This window comes from Quercus lobata, chromosome 1, assembly GCF_001633185.2.
Source record: "Quercus lobata isolate SW786 chromosome 1, ValleyOak3.0 Primary Assembly, whole genome shotgun sequence".
NCBI classification, from domain to species: domain Eukaryota; kingdom Viridiplantae; phylum Streptophyta; class Magnoliopsida; order Fagales; family Fagaceae; genus Quercus; species Quercus lobata.
In genome coordinates, this window is record NC_044904.1 from 29,118,892 (window position 1) to 29,133,968 (window position 15,077).

The following is a 15,077-nucleotide window of genomic DNA, read 5'->3' on the forward strand; positions in this document are numbered from 1 at the left end:
GGTTATGTAGATGCTGATTTTGCTGGTGATATTGATAGTAGAAAGAGTACTACTGACTTTGTATTTACTTTGGGTGGTACAGCTATATCATAGGTCTAAAATCTACAAAAAATTGTTACTTTGTCTATTACAGAAGCTAAGTATGTTGTAGTAACTGAAACTGGAAATGAGATAATTTGGCTACATGACTTCTTAGATGAATTGGATAAGAAGCAGGAGATGAACATTCTACACAGTAACAGTCAGAGTGCAATCTTTCTTGCCAAAAATTTGGTTTTTCATTCAAAGTCGAAGCATATACAAATAAAATACCTCTTTATCCATTACCTTGTTGAAAATAAGCTAGTAATACTTAAGAAAATTTGTGGATCTAAGAATCCGGCGGGCATGTTAACTAAGGGTGTCGCTATTGAGAAGCTAAAGTTGTGTGAAGTTTTAGTTGGTCTTCTAGCTTGAGGACAAAAGGATGAGTTGCAGGGATGGGGGATTGTTTTTTGGAGAATTGCGGTTGATGTTGGTGATTGAACTTGTCTCCAAGTGAGAGATTTGCTGGGCTTTGTGGAGTCTAATTATGTTTAATTTGGTTGATGACTCAACCCAACCTGAATAATGTTGCGTAATTTAATGGGAGATTTTTTGAAATTTAGTCCATGGAGCACTCATGGACAAGCCTTTTGGGGGTCCGAGAGCAACGCCCCCGGGAAAAAATTTTGCACCATTTTGTAGCCCATTGTAAATCTTATGCGTAGATGTAAAAAACGCAGTTTTGATGATTAAGGTTTGTTGTTGTAATTTTTAAGAGAGAAAAAAAATTGTACTGTTGCACTTTTATTTTTCCCTGATAATAGTGAAATCCCTACAACTCTATGGACGTAGGTAAATTACCGAACCACATAAACACTGTCTTGTGTGTGTGATTATTTTTCTTTAGCATGTGTTTTCTCTATATTTATTTCTCACAAGCTTGGGAATTTTGAGTTAATTCCCTTCAGAACACACTAAAATCTAAGACTCAAATACATGTCAAATGTGTTTTGAACTCAAATATTTTAATACATAAAAATATAATCCTTACAAATTTCAATGTGACACCTAACATGAACTTTGAGAAACTCGCTCAATTGGTATGAGTTCGACTATGTTATATTAACTACTCATTCCTCTCATCATTATTGATTAATGTAAAATTTCACTTACATATGTATATCCAACAACTTCATGGTGTTTTCAACGTCAATTATTGCACTCAACATCAAGTATGAGCTCATATACGCTGTCCAATACATTCCCCCATTTGTGCTAAACAAAACACATTTGCAGAATATATATATATATATATATATATATATATGTGGCATAAAATTGTTGCCCTTCAGTCACGACTTGGGTTAAAGCCGTTGACAGTCATTCCACCATCAACGCAAATAATCTGGCCAGTGGTATAAGATGATGCTGGCATGCATAGGAATGCTACCAAAGATGAGACCTCCTCTACTTCTCCTATGCGCTTCAATGGAGTGCGAGAAATGACCTCTTCCTTATATTCTGTATCCTCGAGCACCTGAGAAGAAAGAAGACATAAGTTGCCAAAAGGAGAATGTGGATCATATAAAAGTGTGTTCCATAGGCGGGATCTCATAAGTCCCACTGATCACAGATGCTAAACTACCAGTCTTAGGGGAAATTATTCCGTATACTATGTATTGCACCGTCATCTCAAGTAAAGTGGGCGGTGTGCCGACACTCATATGAAAGGAGGGTATAATAAATTGGATGCACCGCATAATTTCATAACTGTAGTAGGAAATCACATCACATAATTGAAAGGAGCCACTTATATAATTTTATCTCAAAAAAATACAAGTTAAGTGTATCGATCATGGAATAATTGAAGCAGAAAAAGTTAAAATTGCAACGTGACCAGGCTCGGCGGTACGATATAGTCAGGGGTTCAAATGAACCCCCTGACCCGAAATTTTTTCTTTTTATATATATATATATATATATATATATATATCTATATATAAAATATTTATATAAAAAAAATTGTTTTGAACACCACAATACAAATTTGCACACCCTCACCGTGTCCATGCACCTTATCTTTTTTTTTTTTTTTTTAAGCCCAGCTTAAACTCCGGAAAAATAAAGAAGTCCAACAGAAAATTTTGGTCTTTAATCTCAAAAATAAAAAGCCCATAAATCAAATTTTATAAAAACATAAATAAAAAAAGGGCCAAATAAAACCTAAGGATTTGCAACTATCTAGCCTCTAAAATCTCTCACTATCCTTCTTCACTCTCCAAACCCAAAGGAAAAAGGCTGCCTCTACTTCACACACGCAAAATCTGCCGCTATGTAGCCTCCACGATCTGCCGCCACTTGATCTGCCGCGCTTGATCTGGTTTTTCAGCACTCTATTTCTCTCTTTCTTTCACTGTGAGAGTGTGTTTATATTGTTTTTGATATACTCTTTCACTAAATCTATGTGAGTGAATCACCATATATGTGTGGAGTTATACTGTTAGAGCATTTGCAACAGTATAGCTATAATGCTATAATGCTAAAATTTAGCTCCACAAACACAAAAACCTTGCTGCAGCAGTGGAGCTAAATCTAAAAAATTTAGCTCCATTGCTACAGCGCACATCTGTAAATAGATGTGCACTGTTGATAACATCTAAAAGAAAAAAATATTATTTTATTAAATTTCTCTCTCCTTTTCTATTAAAAAAATATTTTTCCTTTTTCTTTTTCTTTCTCTCTCTCCGGCTTCCCTTCTTTCTTCCTCTTTCTTCCTCTTCCAGTCCTCCAGTCCGTTGCTCTTCCAATCCTCCAGACCAGCCTCTCTACTCAATCCGTCGCTCCGAAGCCCAACGCCGACCGAAGCCCAACCCAGTCGATCGAAGCCCAGCCCAGCGCCGACCACTCTTTGCGTTCTCCACCTCAAAGGCCGAACCTCCAAGCTCCACCCTCTCTCTGCTATCTCATGCCCAACATCGATGTGGGTTTGTGTTTGTGTTTGTGTTTTCCGATCTGTTGTGAGCAAGTGGGCTTGTGTTTGTGTTTGTGTTTGTGGTAGTAGGCTTGTGCTCGTTGTGCGTTTTTTTTTTTTTTTTTTTTTTTTTGCTATGGACTGTCGGTAGTGGTGGTGGTGGTGGTGGTCTTGGTGGTGGTTGTGCCTGTGGTTGATGGTAGAGGTGGTTGAGGTTGGTGGTGTAATATTTTTTTGGGTAGTGGAATATATTATTATATTGTAGTGGTTATAATATTTTATTGTAGTGGTTATAATATTTTATTGTGATGTTTATATTATTTTATTATGTTGAAAGCTAAAATAAATCCACTGCTGCAACATGTGTGTAGGTAAAATAGATAAAGTAACTTTTGGTAGAGCTAAATTGCTAAAAATTTAGCTCCGCTGCTGTGGAGTGGATACTCTTATGGTCTTTTGATTTTTTTGTTTGAGTTTTGAATCTTTGAGTTTTGACCGTGTGTGTGGGTCTGTTGGGGGTTAATGGGTTATAGTGTTTTGAGTTTTTTTTTTTTTTTAAGCCATAGTGTTTTGAGTTTCTTTACTGGTACCGTAAGTGTTTGGATTGATTTGATATAAAGTTATGAGCTTGTCTTTTGTACTTTGACTATTTGACTAAATTTGAGGCTTGTGAGTGGTTTTTTAATTTGGCTGAATGTGACTTTTTTTTTTTTTTTTCTCAGAGAAAGATTCTAAACGTGATATGTGATGGTTGTTAGCTATGTGAATGGGTCAATACATTATCACTAAAGGAAAATAAAAATATAAAACATTCAAAGAATTGTAAACTTATTAATTAAAGAATTGCAAAAAAATCACTTAACAACAACAATTAATATGTTATAGTGTATTAGAAAAAATATGTCAAATAAACTTATAGTTTGTTTTTTATTCTTTTGCTAGTACTATAGGAGATCAGTGAATGAATGATTGTTTGCCTCTATACATTGAAAAAGATATAGCTTGTAAGATTGATAATGAATTTATCATGCAACTCATAGAAGACAATTGTAGAATTTCATGTTTTTTTTTCAAGTCTCTTTTGTTTTAGATTTTATATAATTTATGTTTCTTATTGACCTCTCTAAACAAAAATCCTAGAGCCGCCCCTGAACATGACAATTTGCGACCAGTGGACTAATCAGTTAACACCAGACAAATTGCTTGTTCTGGACCTGTTGGTTAGAGACGTAAGTGCCAACTACAAAGCAAAGTGATTGAGGCAAAAGAAATTTACATTGTCCACTAGAGGTGTTTTGATGTACCATGGCGCCACAGAATTGGTCCTGATATTGTCTTTTGCCCATTCACATGCCAAATTCTTTGTGAGCTGATTCATTGCTCCTGAAAAATATGAAGTGAGAAAACCGATCATAATTAGGAACACAGTACTCTCATCCCTACCCCATATATAGCTAGGGGACTAGCTAGTAATGAGTGAATGAATATCAGATATCTGTAAGATGATTTTTCACCTTTTTTTTTTCTTTTTTGCTTTCTTATACATACCTTTAGTTGCTGAATAAACAGACAAATTTTTTAACGAAACCACCCCAGCAACAGAGGAGATAAACACAATGCTTCCTGCTCCAGACGCCTTCAAAAGGGGGTGTGCAAGTTGGGAAAGGTGGTAAGCAGATTCAAAGTTCGTTCCGAAAATGGTAGAGAAATCTTCAGCTGTGTACTCAATTGCTGGTTTCCATATAGCGGTCCCAACATTATTCACCTAAATCCAGAAATTGAAGCACAGTATTTCAATTACAAATTCAGTAGAGAATTGGAATATCTTATAACACTCAATAATATAGAAGAAATGCAATGGAGTCCTCGAGTGCTTGTTTGGAAGCATTTATTTTCATTAATTTATTGTGCTTAGAAATAAAGTTAGGCAATAGTATAATTGTACTTCAAAAAATAAAAAATAAAAATAATTTATACAATCCAAATAAAATAAAATAAATTTATACATATGACAAACGATCTTTCTGTTAGTGATTGTGGTAATTCCACTTCAGAGAAGATAAAAGAAATTACAAATGGCTGATGTGTATTCAGTTCTGGATTGGTTGCATCAATAGGCGCAAGGTTGAAGACGATTGAATGTGGGGATGACCGTTGGTTTTTAAATACAGATGCAACCCACCGTTTCATTTATGTAATGTAAGAAGCGACGCACCGTTTTGTATGTGTTTGTTATTTAAGCCTGATGAGCTAGAAACGGTGTCGTTTAGAAGCATGAACCAGCTCTTCAAATATAATGGCGCGAAACCTGATTCGGTTGGAAATTAGTTAGCTTTCCTTAATTCACGGAGCTGATCCGTATGATCAGGATCAATTCTGTTACTCTATACCTTAGGCAGATTACAGTATATATATGATTGTACACTTAGATTATGAATTAAGAAAGAAAATCCATTTTTCTCATTCTCTTCTCTCTCTCTCTCTCTCTCCCTTTTCTTCTCTCTTTTCTGTTACATCTTTCTCTGTATATTTTCTCTTCACACAAACAGATATTAATCTTAGCCAAGATTACTTTCTAACATTGAGATTGTGCTTTACAATCCATTAAGAAAATCTTCATGGTATCAGAGCCTGAGATTCCTGTACAGAACTCAACAATGGCAGCCACAAATTCAACAGCTGCATCGTCTTATTCTACAGGTGCAAACTCATCAACATCTGCTGGTCCTTCAATAAATGTGATGAATCAACCACTTCTTCTGCTCTCGAATATGTCAAATATGATGACAGTCAAGTTGGATAATACCAACTATATCGTGTGGAAACATCAAATTACAATGATTCTAGAAACTTATTCTCTGTATGAAGTGCTTGAAGAGCCACAATTGGCTCCAGAGAAGTTTCTTAAGGATCTTAATGGAGCTTACACTGCAGTTGTGAATCCAGAATTTACAATCTGGAGGTCTAAAGAGAAGGCCTTACTAACTTTCATCAGCTCCACTCTCTCACCTTCAGTTTTGTCTCTCACTGTTGGATGTACTTCTGCATTGGAAGTTTGGAAGGTTCTGGAAAATAGGTTCTCCTCAATCTCTAGGTCTCATGTGATGAACCTAAAGGGAGAGCTTCATAACCTCAAGAAAGGTACTGATTCTGTGGATGTCTTTCTGAGGAAAATCAAAGTTGTGAGGGATAAGCTACTGGCAGTTGGAGTTATTTTAGATGATGAGGAGTTACTTCATATAACACTCAAGGGTTTACCAAAGGAATACAATGCTTTCAGGTCAGCAATAAGGACCAGGAGCACACCATTAAGCTTTGATGAATTGTCAACTATGCTCAATGGAGAGGAAGAATCACTAAATGAAGGGTTAGATACTAAAGATTCAATGTTTGCACTAGCTGCTACTGCTACTCCAAGGCCTGGTGGTTGCTACTCCAAGGCCTGGTGGTAGCTTCAATCAGTCAAGTGGTAATTTCAATCATTCAGGTGGTAATTTCAATCAAAATAATAGAGGAAGAGGCAGAGGAAGTTATAACAATAGAGGTGGAAGAGGAGGAAGAAATGCAGGTAATCACTCACCTCATTATAATCAATTCACTCCCTTCCAATCTCATCAGTCAAGCTCTTCTGCTCCAAGATCAGATAGGCCTATGTGCCAAATCTGTCACAAGCTTGGTCATACAGCTCTAGACTGTTACCACAGGATGGACTATGCCTATCAAGGCAAGCATCCCCCAACCAAACTTGCTGCTATGGCCACAACATCCAATGCTTGTCTTGCACAAGAGCAGCCATGGCTTGCAGACAGTGCTGCAACTGATCATGTGACTGCCAATCTTAACCAACTCAGTTTTCCTCAGCCATATGGAGGTCAGGATCATCTCACAGTAGGAAATGGGCAGAACCTACCAATTACTCACATAGGTAAGTCTCTAATTCCTTCATCTTACTCCAATCTTCACCTATATAATGTCCTTAGAATCCCTTCTATTTCCTCAAATCTTGCTTCTGTCCATAAAATCTGTCAAGATAACAATTGCTGGTGTTATTTTGATAAAAACATTCTGTCCATTCAGGCTTTGGCCACGGGGAAGGTCCTATACCAAAGCAAGAGTGAAGATGGAGTTTACCCCATCTATCCTCATAGAGCTTCACAACTTCATTTGTCTTCCAACCTCTGTAATCAAGGTTCCAAAGTTTGTAACAATGTTTCTAAGTCTGTTGCTTTCAATAAGTCACTGTGGCATATGAGACTTGGTCATCCACATGATCAAGTTCTCAAATATGTGTTTCCTAATGATAGGTCTGTCATAAATAAGTGTACAAATCTGGTTCAAACTTGTACTCATTGTTTGTATGGCAAAATGCACAATTTACCTTTTCCTAAGTCTCATTTTGTTGCCTTATCTCCTTTTGAACTTGTGCATTCTGATGTATGGGGTCCTGCCCCTGTCACATCTGTCAATGGTTTTCGATATTATGTGATTTTTGTTGATCATTTTACAAGGTTCACCTGGTTATATCCTCTTAAATACAAATCTGAAGTGTTTTCCAAGTTTATGCTATTCAAGGCCTTTGTTGAAACTCAATTCTCTACCAAAATAAGAACCCTCAGGTCTGATGGAGGTGGAGAATATACTTCTACTGGGTTTAAATCTTTTCTGTCCCAACATGGCATCATCCACCAGCTCTCTTGTCCATACACACCTCAACAGAATGGCCTTGTTGAAAGGAAACATAGGCACCTAATTGAAACCACAATCACTCTTCTATCTCAAGCTTCTATGTCTACTTCTTTTTGGTCCTATGCTCTTCTTACTGCCACTTTCTTGATAAACTTGCTTCCTACTTCTGTTTTAAATTTTGTGTCTCCCTGGTCTAAGTTGTATGCTACTTCCCCAAATCTATCACAACTCAAGGTATTTGGTTGTGCTTGTTACCCTCATCTTAGACCTTATTCCAGTCATAAGCTTGATCACAGAACCAAGGAGTGTATTTTCCTTGGTTACTCCACCAGTTCTAAGGGATATTTGTGTCTTGATCCTTCCTCTCATCACATATATACCTCTAGGCATGTTCTCTTTAATGAAGCCAAGTTTCCTTCCTCTAAACCTACACCTACCATTTGTCCATCTGATTCCCCAGTTTCTACTATCTCCAATTCTCTCTGGTTATCCAATCTTCTCTATCTCCATGCCTCTAATCAACCTTCACTATTAGGTCCATATAATCCCCTTACCACTCCCCCACCACAAGCTTCCCTTAGTCCTAATGCAGCTGAGGTTCTTCTTTCCCAATCCTCTACTCCTATAGTCAACCCAGATTCTGCCTCTATCCTACCTGATTCCTTCACCTCCACTCCTCCCTCCACTGATACAAATGTGTCTATACATGTCCCTTCACCTGTTCCATCCTCTATCCCATCTGTTTCCCCTGCTCCCATTGTTCTTGTCCCACATCCAATGCAGACAAGGTCCAAGAGTGGTATTGTTAAGCCTAATCCTAAGCTTTGTTATAAGGCTGTGCTGGATTACACACATACTGAACCACCTTCTTACAGAATTGCCTCCAAGCATCCAGTTTGGTGTGAAGCTATGGATGCAGAATTTCAAGCCTTACAGAGGCAACAAACCTGGTCCTTGGTCCCTGCTCCCCCACATGCTAATCTAGTGGGTTGTAAGTGGGTGTTTAAGATCAAACTTCATAGTGATGGCACTATTGCTCGCTATAAAGCAAGACTAGTTGCAAAAGGTTTTCATCAACAAGCTGGTATTGATTTCTCAGAAACATTCAGTCCAGTTGTCAAACCTGCTACTGTGAGACTTGTTCTTGCCATTGCTGTCAGTTGTAATTGGCCATTAAAACAGCTGGATGTCTCCAATGCTTTCCTCCATGGTCATCTCAAGGAAGATGTCTACATGCAGCAACCTCCAGGATACATTGATGCAGCTCATCCTACACATGTCTGCAAGCTACACAAATCCCTTTATGGTCTCAAACAAGCACCAAGGGCTTGGTTTGAGAGGTTCACTTTTCACTTGATTCATCTGGGATTTCAAGCTTCCTTTGCTGACAGTTCCTTGTTCATCTTTCAATCCAAGAGTTCTATCATCTACCTCCTTTATGTAGATGATATAATTCTCACAGGGAACAACTCCACACATGTTGCTTCACTGGTTGCTGCTCTCAGTGCTGTTTTTTAGCTTAAGGATCTTGGGGATTTGAACTATTTTTTGGGTGTCCAGATTTCTAGAACTCCAGCTGGTCTTCATCTTACACAGACTAAGTATGCTTCTGAGATTCTCCATCGTTTTCACATGGAAAATTCAAAACCCACAAAGGCCCCCTGCTGTCCTTCCACACGATTACTTCCTCATGATGGTGTTGCCCTTTCTGACCCCACTGAGTATAGAAGCCTAGTTGGAGCATTCCAGTATCTGACTTTCACACGCCCAGATCTTGCTTTCAGTGTACATCAACTATGCCAGTTCATGTGCAATTCTACAACTATTCATCTTGAAGCTGCTAAACGGGTTCTCAGATACCTTCGTGGCATGCTTTATCATGGCATCTCCTTCTCCCCTGGTCCTTTAACTCTCACAGCCTTCTCAGATGCAGACTGGACTGGCGATCCTTATGATCGTCGTTCTACCACAGGCCTCCTAGTGTTTCTTGGTTCTTCTCCCATTTCTTGGTCATCCAAGAAACAGACTACTGTTGCTCGTTCTTCCACGGAGGCAGAGTATCGTGCCTTGGCTACTACTGCTGCAGAAATGTCTTGGCTACGTATTCTCTTCAGGGAATTGAGAATTTTTCTCTCTCATGTTCCTGTCCTATGGTGTGATAATGCTTCCGCCATTGCTCTCTCTGCAAACCCTGTGTTTCACTCACGCACAAAACACATCGAAGTGGACTATCACTATGTTCGCGAGAAGGTGTTGCGTCGTGACTTGTGTGTGCGTTTTGTCTCAGGCAAGGAAAATCTTGCTGACATTTTTACCAAACCATTGCCGTCTCCATCTTTTCTTCTTCAACGGCGCAAACTTCTGTTGGACACCTCCCCCAAAAGTTTGAGGGGGGATGTTAGTGATTGTGGTAATTCCACTTCAGAGAAGATAAAAGAAATTACAAATGGCTGATGTGTATTCAGTTCTGGATTGGTTGCATCAATAGGCGCAAGGTTGAAGACGATTGAATTTGGGGATGACCGTTGGTTTTTAAATACAGATGCAACGCACCGTTTCATTTATGTAATGTAAGAAGCGACGCACCGTTTTGTATGTGTTTGTTATTTAAGCTTGATGAGCTAGAAACGGTGTCGTTTAGAAGCATGAACCAGCTCTTCAAATATAATGGCGCAAAACCTGATTCGGTTGGAAGTTAGTTAGCTTTCCTTAATTCACGGAGCTGATCCGTATGATCAGGATCAATTCTGTTACTCTATACCTTAGGCAGATTACAGTATATATATGATTGTACACTCAGATTATGAATTAAGAAAGAAAATCCATTTTTCTCATTCTCTTCTCTCTCTCTCTCTCTCTCTCTTCCTTTTCTTCTCTCTTTTCTGTTACATCTTTCTCTGTATATTTTCTCTTCACACAAACAGATATTAATCTTAGCCAAGATTACTTTCTAACACTGAGATTGTGCTTTACAATCCATTAAGAAAATCTTCACTTTCATGATAAGAATCATTGTGAAAATCAGATGAACAAAAATAATGGGTAAAATGCAAAAATCAAATGGTAAATTACTCTTTAAACCTTAGAGTTTTTGGTATATTTCATTTAAACTTTAAACTTTCAAAAGTTTCATTTAAACCTTAAAATTTCTAAAAACATTTCATTTAAACCTTCTGTAAGGACACGATTTCGTAACGGACCGCAACAATGTCGGGTTCGCACGTAAAAGGCCCAAACAATATCATTTGTAGAGCGTGGGTTTGAAAGGCTAGGCCTTGGTCACCAGGCAGTGGGTTTTTCGTGATATCCAGACATGGTTAAGTTGTCTTCGCCCCTGAAGTCTTTCTCTTAGAGGCGGGCTGGGAGGCCCTGGTTTTTGGCCATTTTTCCCAGCCCCCCCCCTTGGTGCACTAAATTTTACATTATATAGTCCTTATTGGTTGATCTTAGCCCTCTACTTGTTGGTCAGGCAGGTGCTTACTTCTGTACCCGTCCCATCAGCTGTCCCCTCTTACTTTCTGTTAGTTGCGATGATCGAAGTTAAACCGTCCAAGCGTCCTTTCTCATTAACATGATCAGGATGCTGGCAGGTGCATTTAATGCGGAGGGGACGTATTTTCCTTGAACCGATTTTGCACCGTACCTCCACGTGGGCCCTATTCCACTCACATCCCCTTCAGGGGGCTGTTTGGGGATAGCATTCACCAAGACGTTGCTCTTCTCATCGAAGTCCTGGAGTGCCGAGGATAGGGTCGTCCTCAGCTGCTCCCCTTAACACCTCGGCCTTTGATCACTCGTCCTCTGCACACTACCTCCTCAACTGGTCCTATACCGTTTTTGCCCTTCTTTCTGGTGAGATCTCGGACATGCCGAGGACTGAATCGTCCTCGGCCGTATCCCAAGGCTATTCTGTACTTGTATTACCGAACCTGGGCTATAACCCTCCTCGGCTCGGGCCTTGGGCCCCAATGAACAAATGGGCCAGGGCCACAAATTATTGGGCCCCACACCTTCTATCACATTTTCTTTGTAAATGCTATTAAACATCACATGACTAGCTAGTTTAAATATAATTTATTTCAAACTTGAAGTTGAAATGAAACATTTAAAATTTTAAGGTATAAATAAGAGATACCCAAAACTTAAAGTATGGAAAGTAATTTACCCAAAAAGGATTATCTGGTAAAGGGAGTGTAGAGCTTAGAGATTGTATAGAAAATAAATCATATCATTATCACCTTGTTATTTTAAGCAAAAAACCAACATGATCAAGTTAATCAAATTCACTATTATGTTGGGTGAAACTTAGATACACTTTCTTAGGTGTTGCAACTTAAGTTTCTCAATTAAATTCAACAATGGCATTCCAAAAAAAAAAAATTCAATAATATGAATGCATTGACCAATTAGTGCAGTAAAAATAATATTACACTTTCTTAGGACAATTAAATTTGGCTATAAGGTTCATTGTTTAATGCATCTAGATAGTCAAATTTAATTACAAAAATAAATTATATTACTTAAGGAATTCTACCTAAGTTTTGTCCTCATGTTATTACATTATTCAATAGACCATCTTGGGTATCACTAATTCAAGCAAAATATTCAAATCATCGTTTTAAAAACTGAACCAACTTGTTCAACCGAGAAAATTGAATTCCAGATCTCTCTTATTCGATGACAAGCAATATTTTACCAATTGAGCTAACATAGTATAGTACTTAATAATGATAATAACAACAATAATAAGTTTATTGCACACAGGGTGTGTGTATTTTAAACCTATACCTTCAGTGATTCTCTCAAAATAAAAATAAAAAAGCTGAAAAACACTAATGAAGAAAATAGGTCTCCAAGGCTACATGGATGAAGGACAACTCACTAGGATGTTAAGCATTCCATTAAATACAGAGGAGACAGACTCCATTAGCTTCTCTCTTTGGGCTTTAGACGATGCATCACAGACTGAACCAGAAACCAGAAACCCTTTATCTTCCCAAGCCTTTAAGCATCCATTTAGCTCAGCTTCATTTCGAGAACAAGTGTGTACTCTTGCGCCTAGTTTGGTCAGCTCCTCCACAATAGCATACCTGAACAAAATCAAAAAGATTTTGATACTTGACTATTTAATTCAGACCCTTTGAAGTGGAACATGGAGAGAGAGAGAGAGAGAGAGAAGAACCCGATTCCTTTGGTTCCACCAGTTACAAGAGCGCTCATTCCCTTAAGTGACCATCTGTTATCTGCCAAACCCATTGCTTTCCTAAAACTCTTCCCTCTCTAACAGAAATAATAAGCAAAGAAACCAACTGATTCAATGATGACATTTAGAGAAGAATAAAAATAAAAAATAAATCACGAAAGAAGGAAGCCAAAGCAAGTTTTGAGTATTCTTCCATCCAATATATCTAGTATTATTAGTAGATACTCTATTTCTGTCTATAATTTAAGAAGTTTTATCTTCATCTCTGAAAATTTTAAAACGACATCTCAATATTTCATCCTTTCATCCACTTTCATCAAATTTTTTGTCAATAGAATATATATTTTGACAAGAATAACAAAGAATAGAACATTTTAAATTTTCATGATGAAAATAAAATATTTTAATTCAAAGACGAAATAGAACATGTGCTATATTTTAAAAATAAAAATAAAATTTTAGCCTACAAAATAAGAAGCTTCAAACATTTAAAATCTCAAAGAAATTGAGCTTCAAGCTTTAAGTATGTATTTAAATTGCCTTGTCAAATATAACCATAAATTTTGCACACTAGAAGGAGATTGTCTATCTCAAATATGCTTTAATTGATCTTACTTACTGCATCGAAATAAAGAAACCAAAAGAGTTTTCTATAAATTTCAAATAAATAAATAAAAAATTGATACCTGGAACACTTCACTAGGCACTTCTCTTAATTAACTTACAATTTCCACACTGATATGCTGTGGGGTGACCGATTTATATAGGCGAAAGAAAAACAAGCCTACTTCTATCACCTTCATGCACCAAGGCCTCTCTCTCTCTCTCTCTCTCTCTCTCTCTGTAAAATAGAAAAAGCTCCACATTTTAACCTCAAAATTTTCTTACATCAACCAATGTAAAGTTGTACAAAAATCCATTTTTGCTACAACAATTATGTATATACGTGGTTACTATAACTTTATATTTCATTATTTTAATTTTCTCTCTGAAGATAATAATTTCAAAAAAAAAATAATAATTATTTAAATAAAATAAAATATGAAATAAATTACCTGAAGTTGATTTTTTTGAAAAGTGATTGATAAAGTTAAATCCTTCCACATTTTTAATGTGAAATGGTTTGATTCATAGGTTTTCTGAGTTATCATATATTAAATGTATTTATATTTTTGTTGTGCATAATATTGATAATTGCTAGATTAACCAAAGACTTACATAATTAATATATTAACAGTCTTAAAATTGTTTTTCCTAGGGATCTAAACCTAACAGATTGTTTTTTAGGCTTCCCCACATAGAGAGTTCAACCATCGTCTATGATAATTTTCTTTCTTGTCTGGAGTTCCTTTGTTGCTAGGCTATTATGCAAACCAAGGTTTTCAGACCCGGACCGTTCATTGAACCGTAAAAGGGAGAGGTTCAAGGTTTTTGAGGTCGAACCGAGGTTGAACCGGGGTCGAACCGTGATGACATCATAATTAATTTAATAATTAATTAAAACCTAAATATAGATATTAAATTTATAAAACTAGCAAAATTGACAATATATCTATATATGTGAGGGAAATTTAATGATTTTCAAGCATATATTTAATAATTAAATAAGAAAGTTAATAAAATAAAATAATAACCATGAAAACATTAAAATTTATGATTAATTTTTGAAGTAAATTTGAATATCTTTGAAGGATTTTAATTATAATTTTTTTTATTCCTTGTAAGAGATGGATAATTTAATTAAGTAGAATAAAATTGTAAAAAAAAAAAAAATTGCTAAGGGGTTGGACCGCACGATTCTCACCGGTTCGTGCAGTCCAACCCCGGTTTTAGCGGTTCACGGAATTAACAAAAAATCCGGTTCTTTAGGCTTAAAAACCCGATTTTCATCCCGGTTTTCGGTTTTCACGGTCCGACCTCCCGGTCCGGTCCAGTTCTGAAAACTATGGTGCAAACTAAGCCACATAAAGGTAAAAGTCCGTGGGATTGTAGGGGGAGAGAACAAAAGATATATATATATATATATATATGATAGCAACTTCGTTTTCCAACCAGAGAGTCAGCGGATCATATGATTACCGACTAAACCATCTACGTTTATTACTAATGGAGACTCCAATCTATATATATATATATATATATATATATATAAACTGAAGCATAGTATTAATTCTTATTACACTCTAGTTAAAC

At 36.9% G+C, this 15,077-nt stretch overlaps 1 protein-coding gene across 2 annotated transcripts; it reads right to left on the reverse strand.

Annotated features, from left to right (window-relative positions):
- Positions 1-1,014: 1,014 nt before the first annotated feature.
- LOC115985981 (tropinone reductase homolog At5g06060-like) lies at positions 1,015-13,736 on the reverse strand. Of its 2 annotated transcripts, none has more exons than XM_031108858.1 (6): positions 13,610-13,736; positions 12,864-12,961; positions 12,564-12,771; positions 4,544-4,760; positions 4,272-4,378; positions 1,015-1,561 (listed from the first exon to the last, which is right to left on the reverse strand). In XM_031108858.1, the coding sequence occupies exons 1-6, from the start codon at positions 13,685-13,687 to the stop codon at positions 1,373-1,375; spliced, it is 897 nt and encodes a 298-aa protein (XP_030964718.1). In that variant the 5' UTR covers positions 13,688-13,736; the 3' UTR covers positions 1,015-1,372. The 2 variants fall into 2 exon arrangements, with proteins under 2 accessions (XP_030964718.1, XP_030964723.1); XM_031108863.1 differs by having other exon boundaries at positions 13,571-13,717.
- Positions 13,737-15,077: the final 1,341 nt, after the last annotated feature.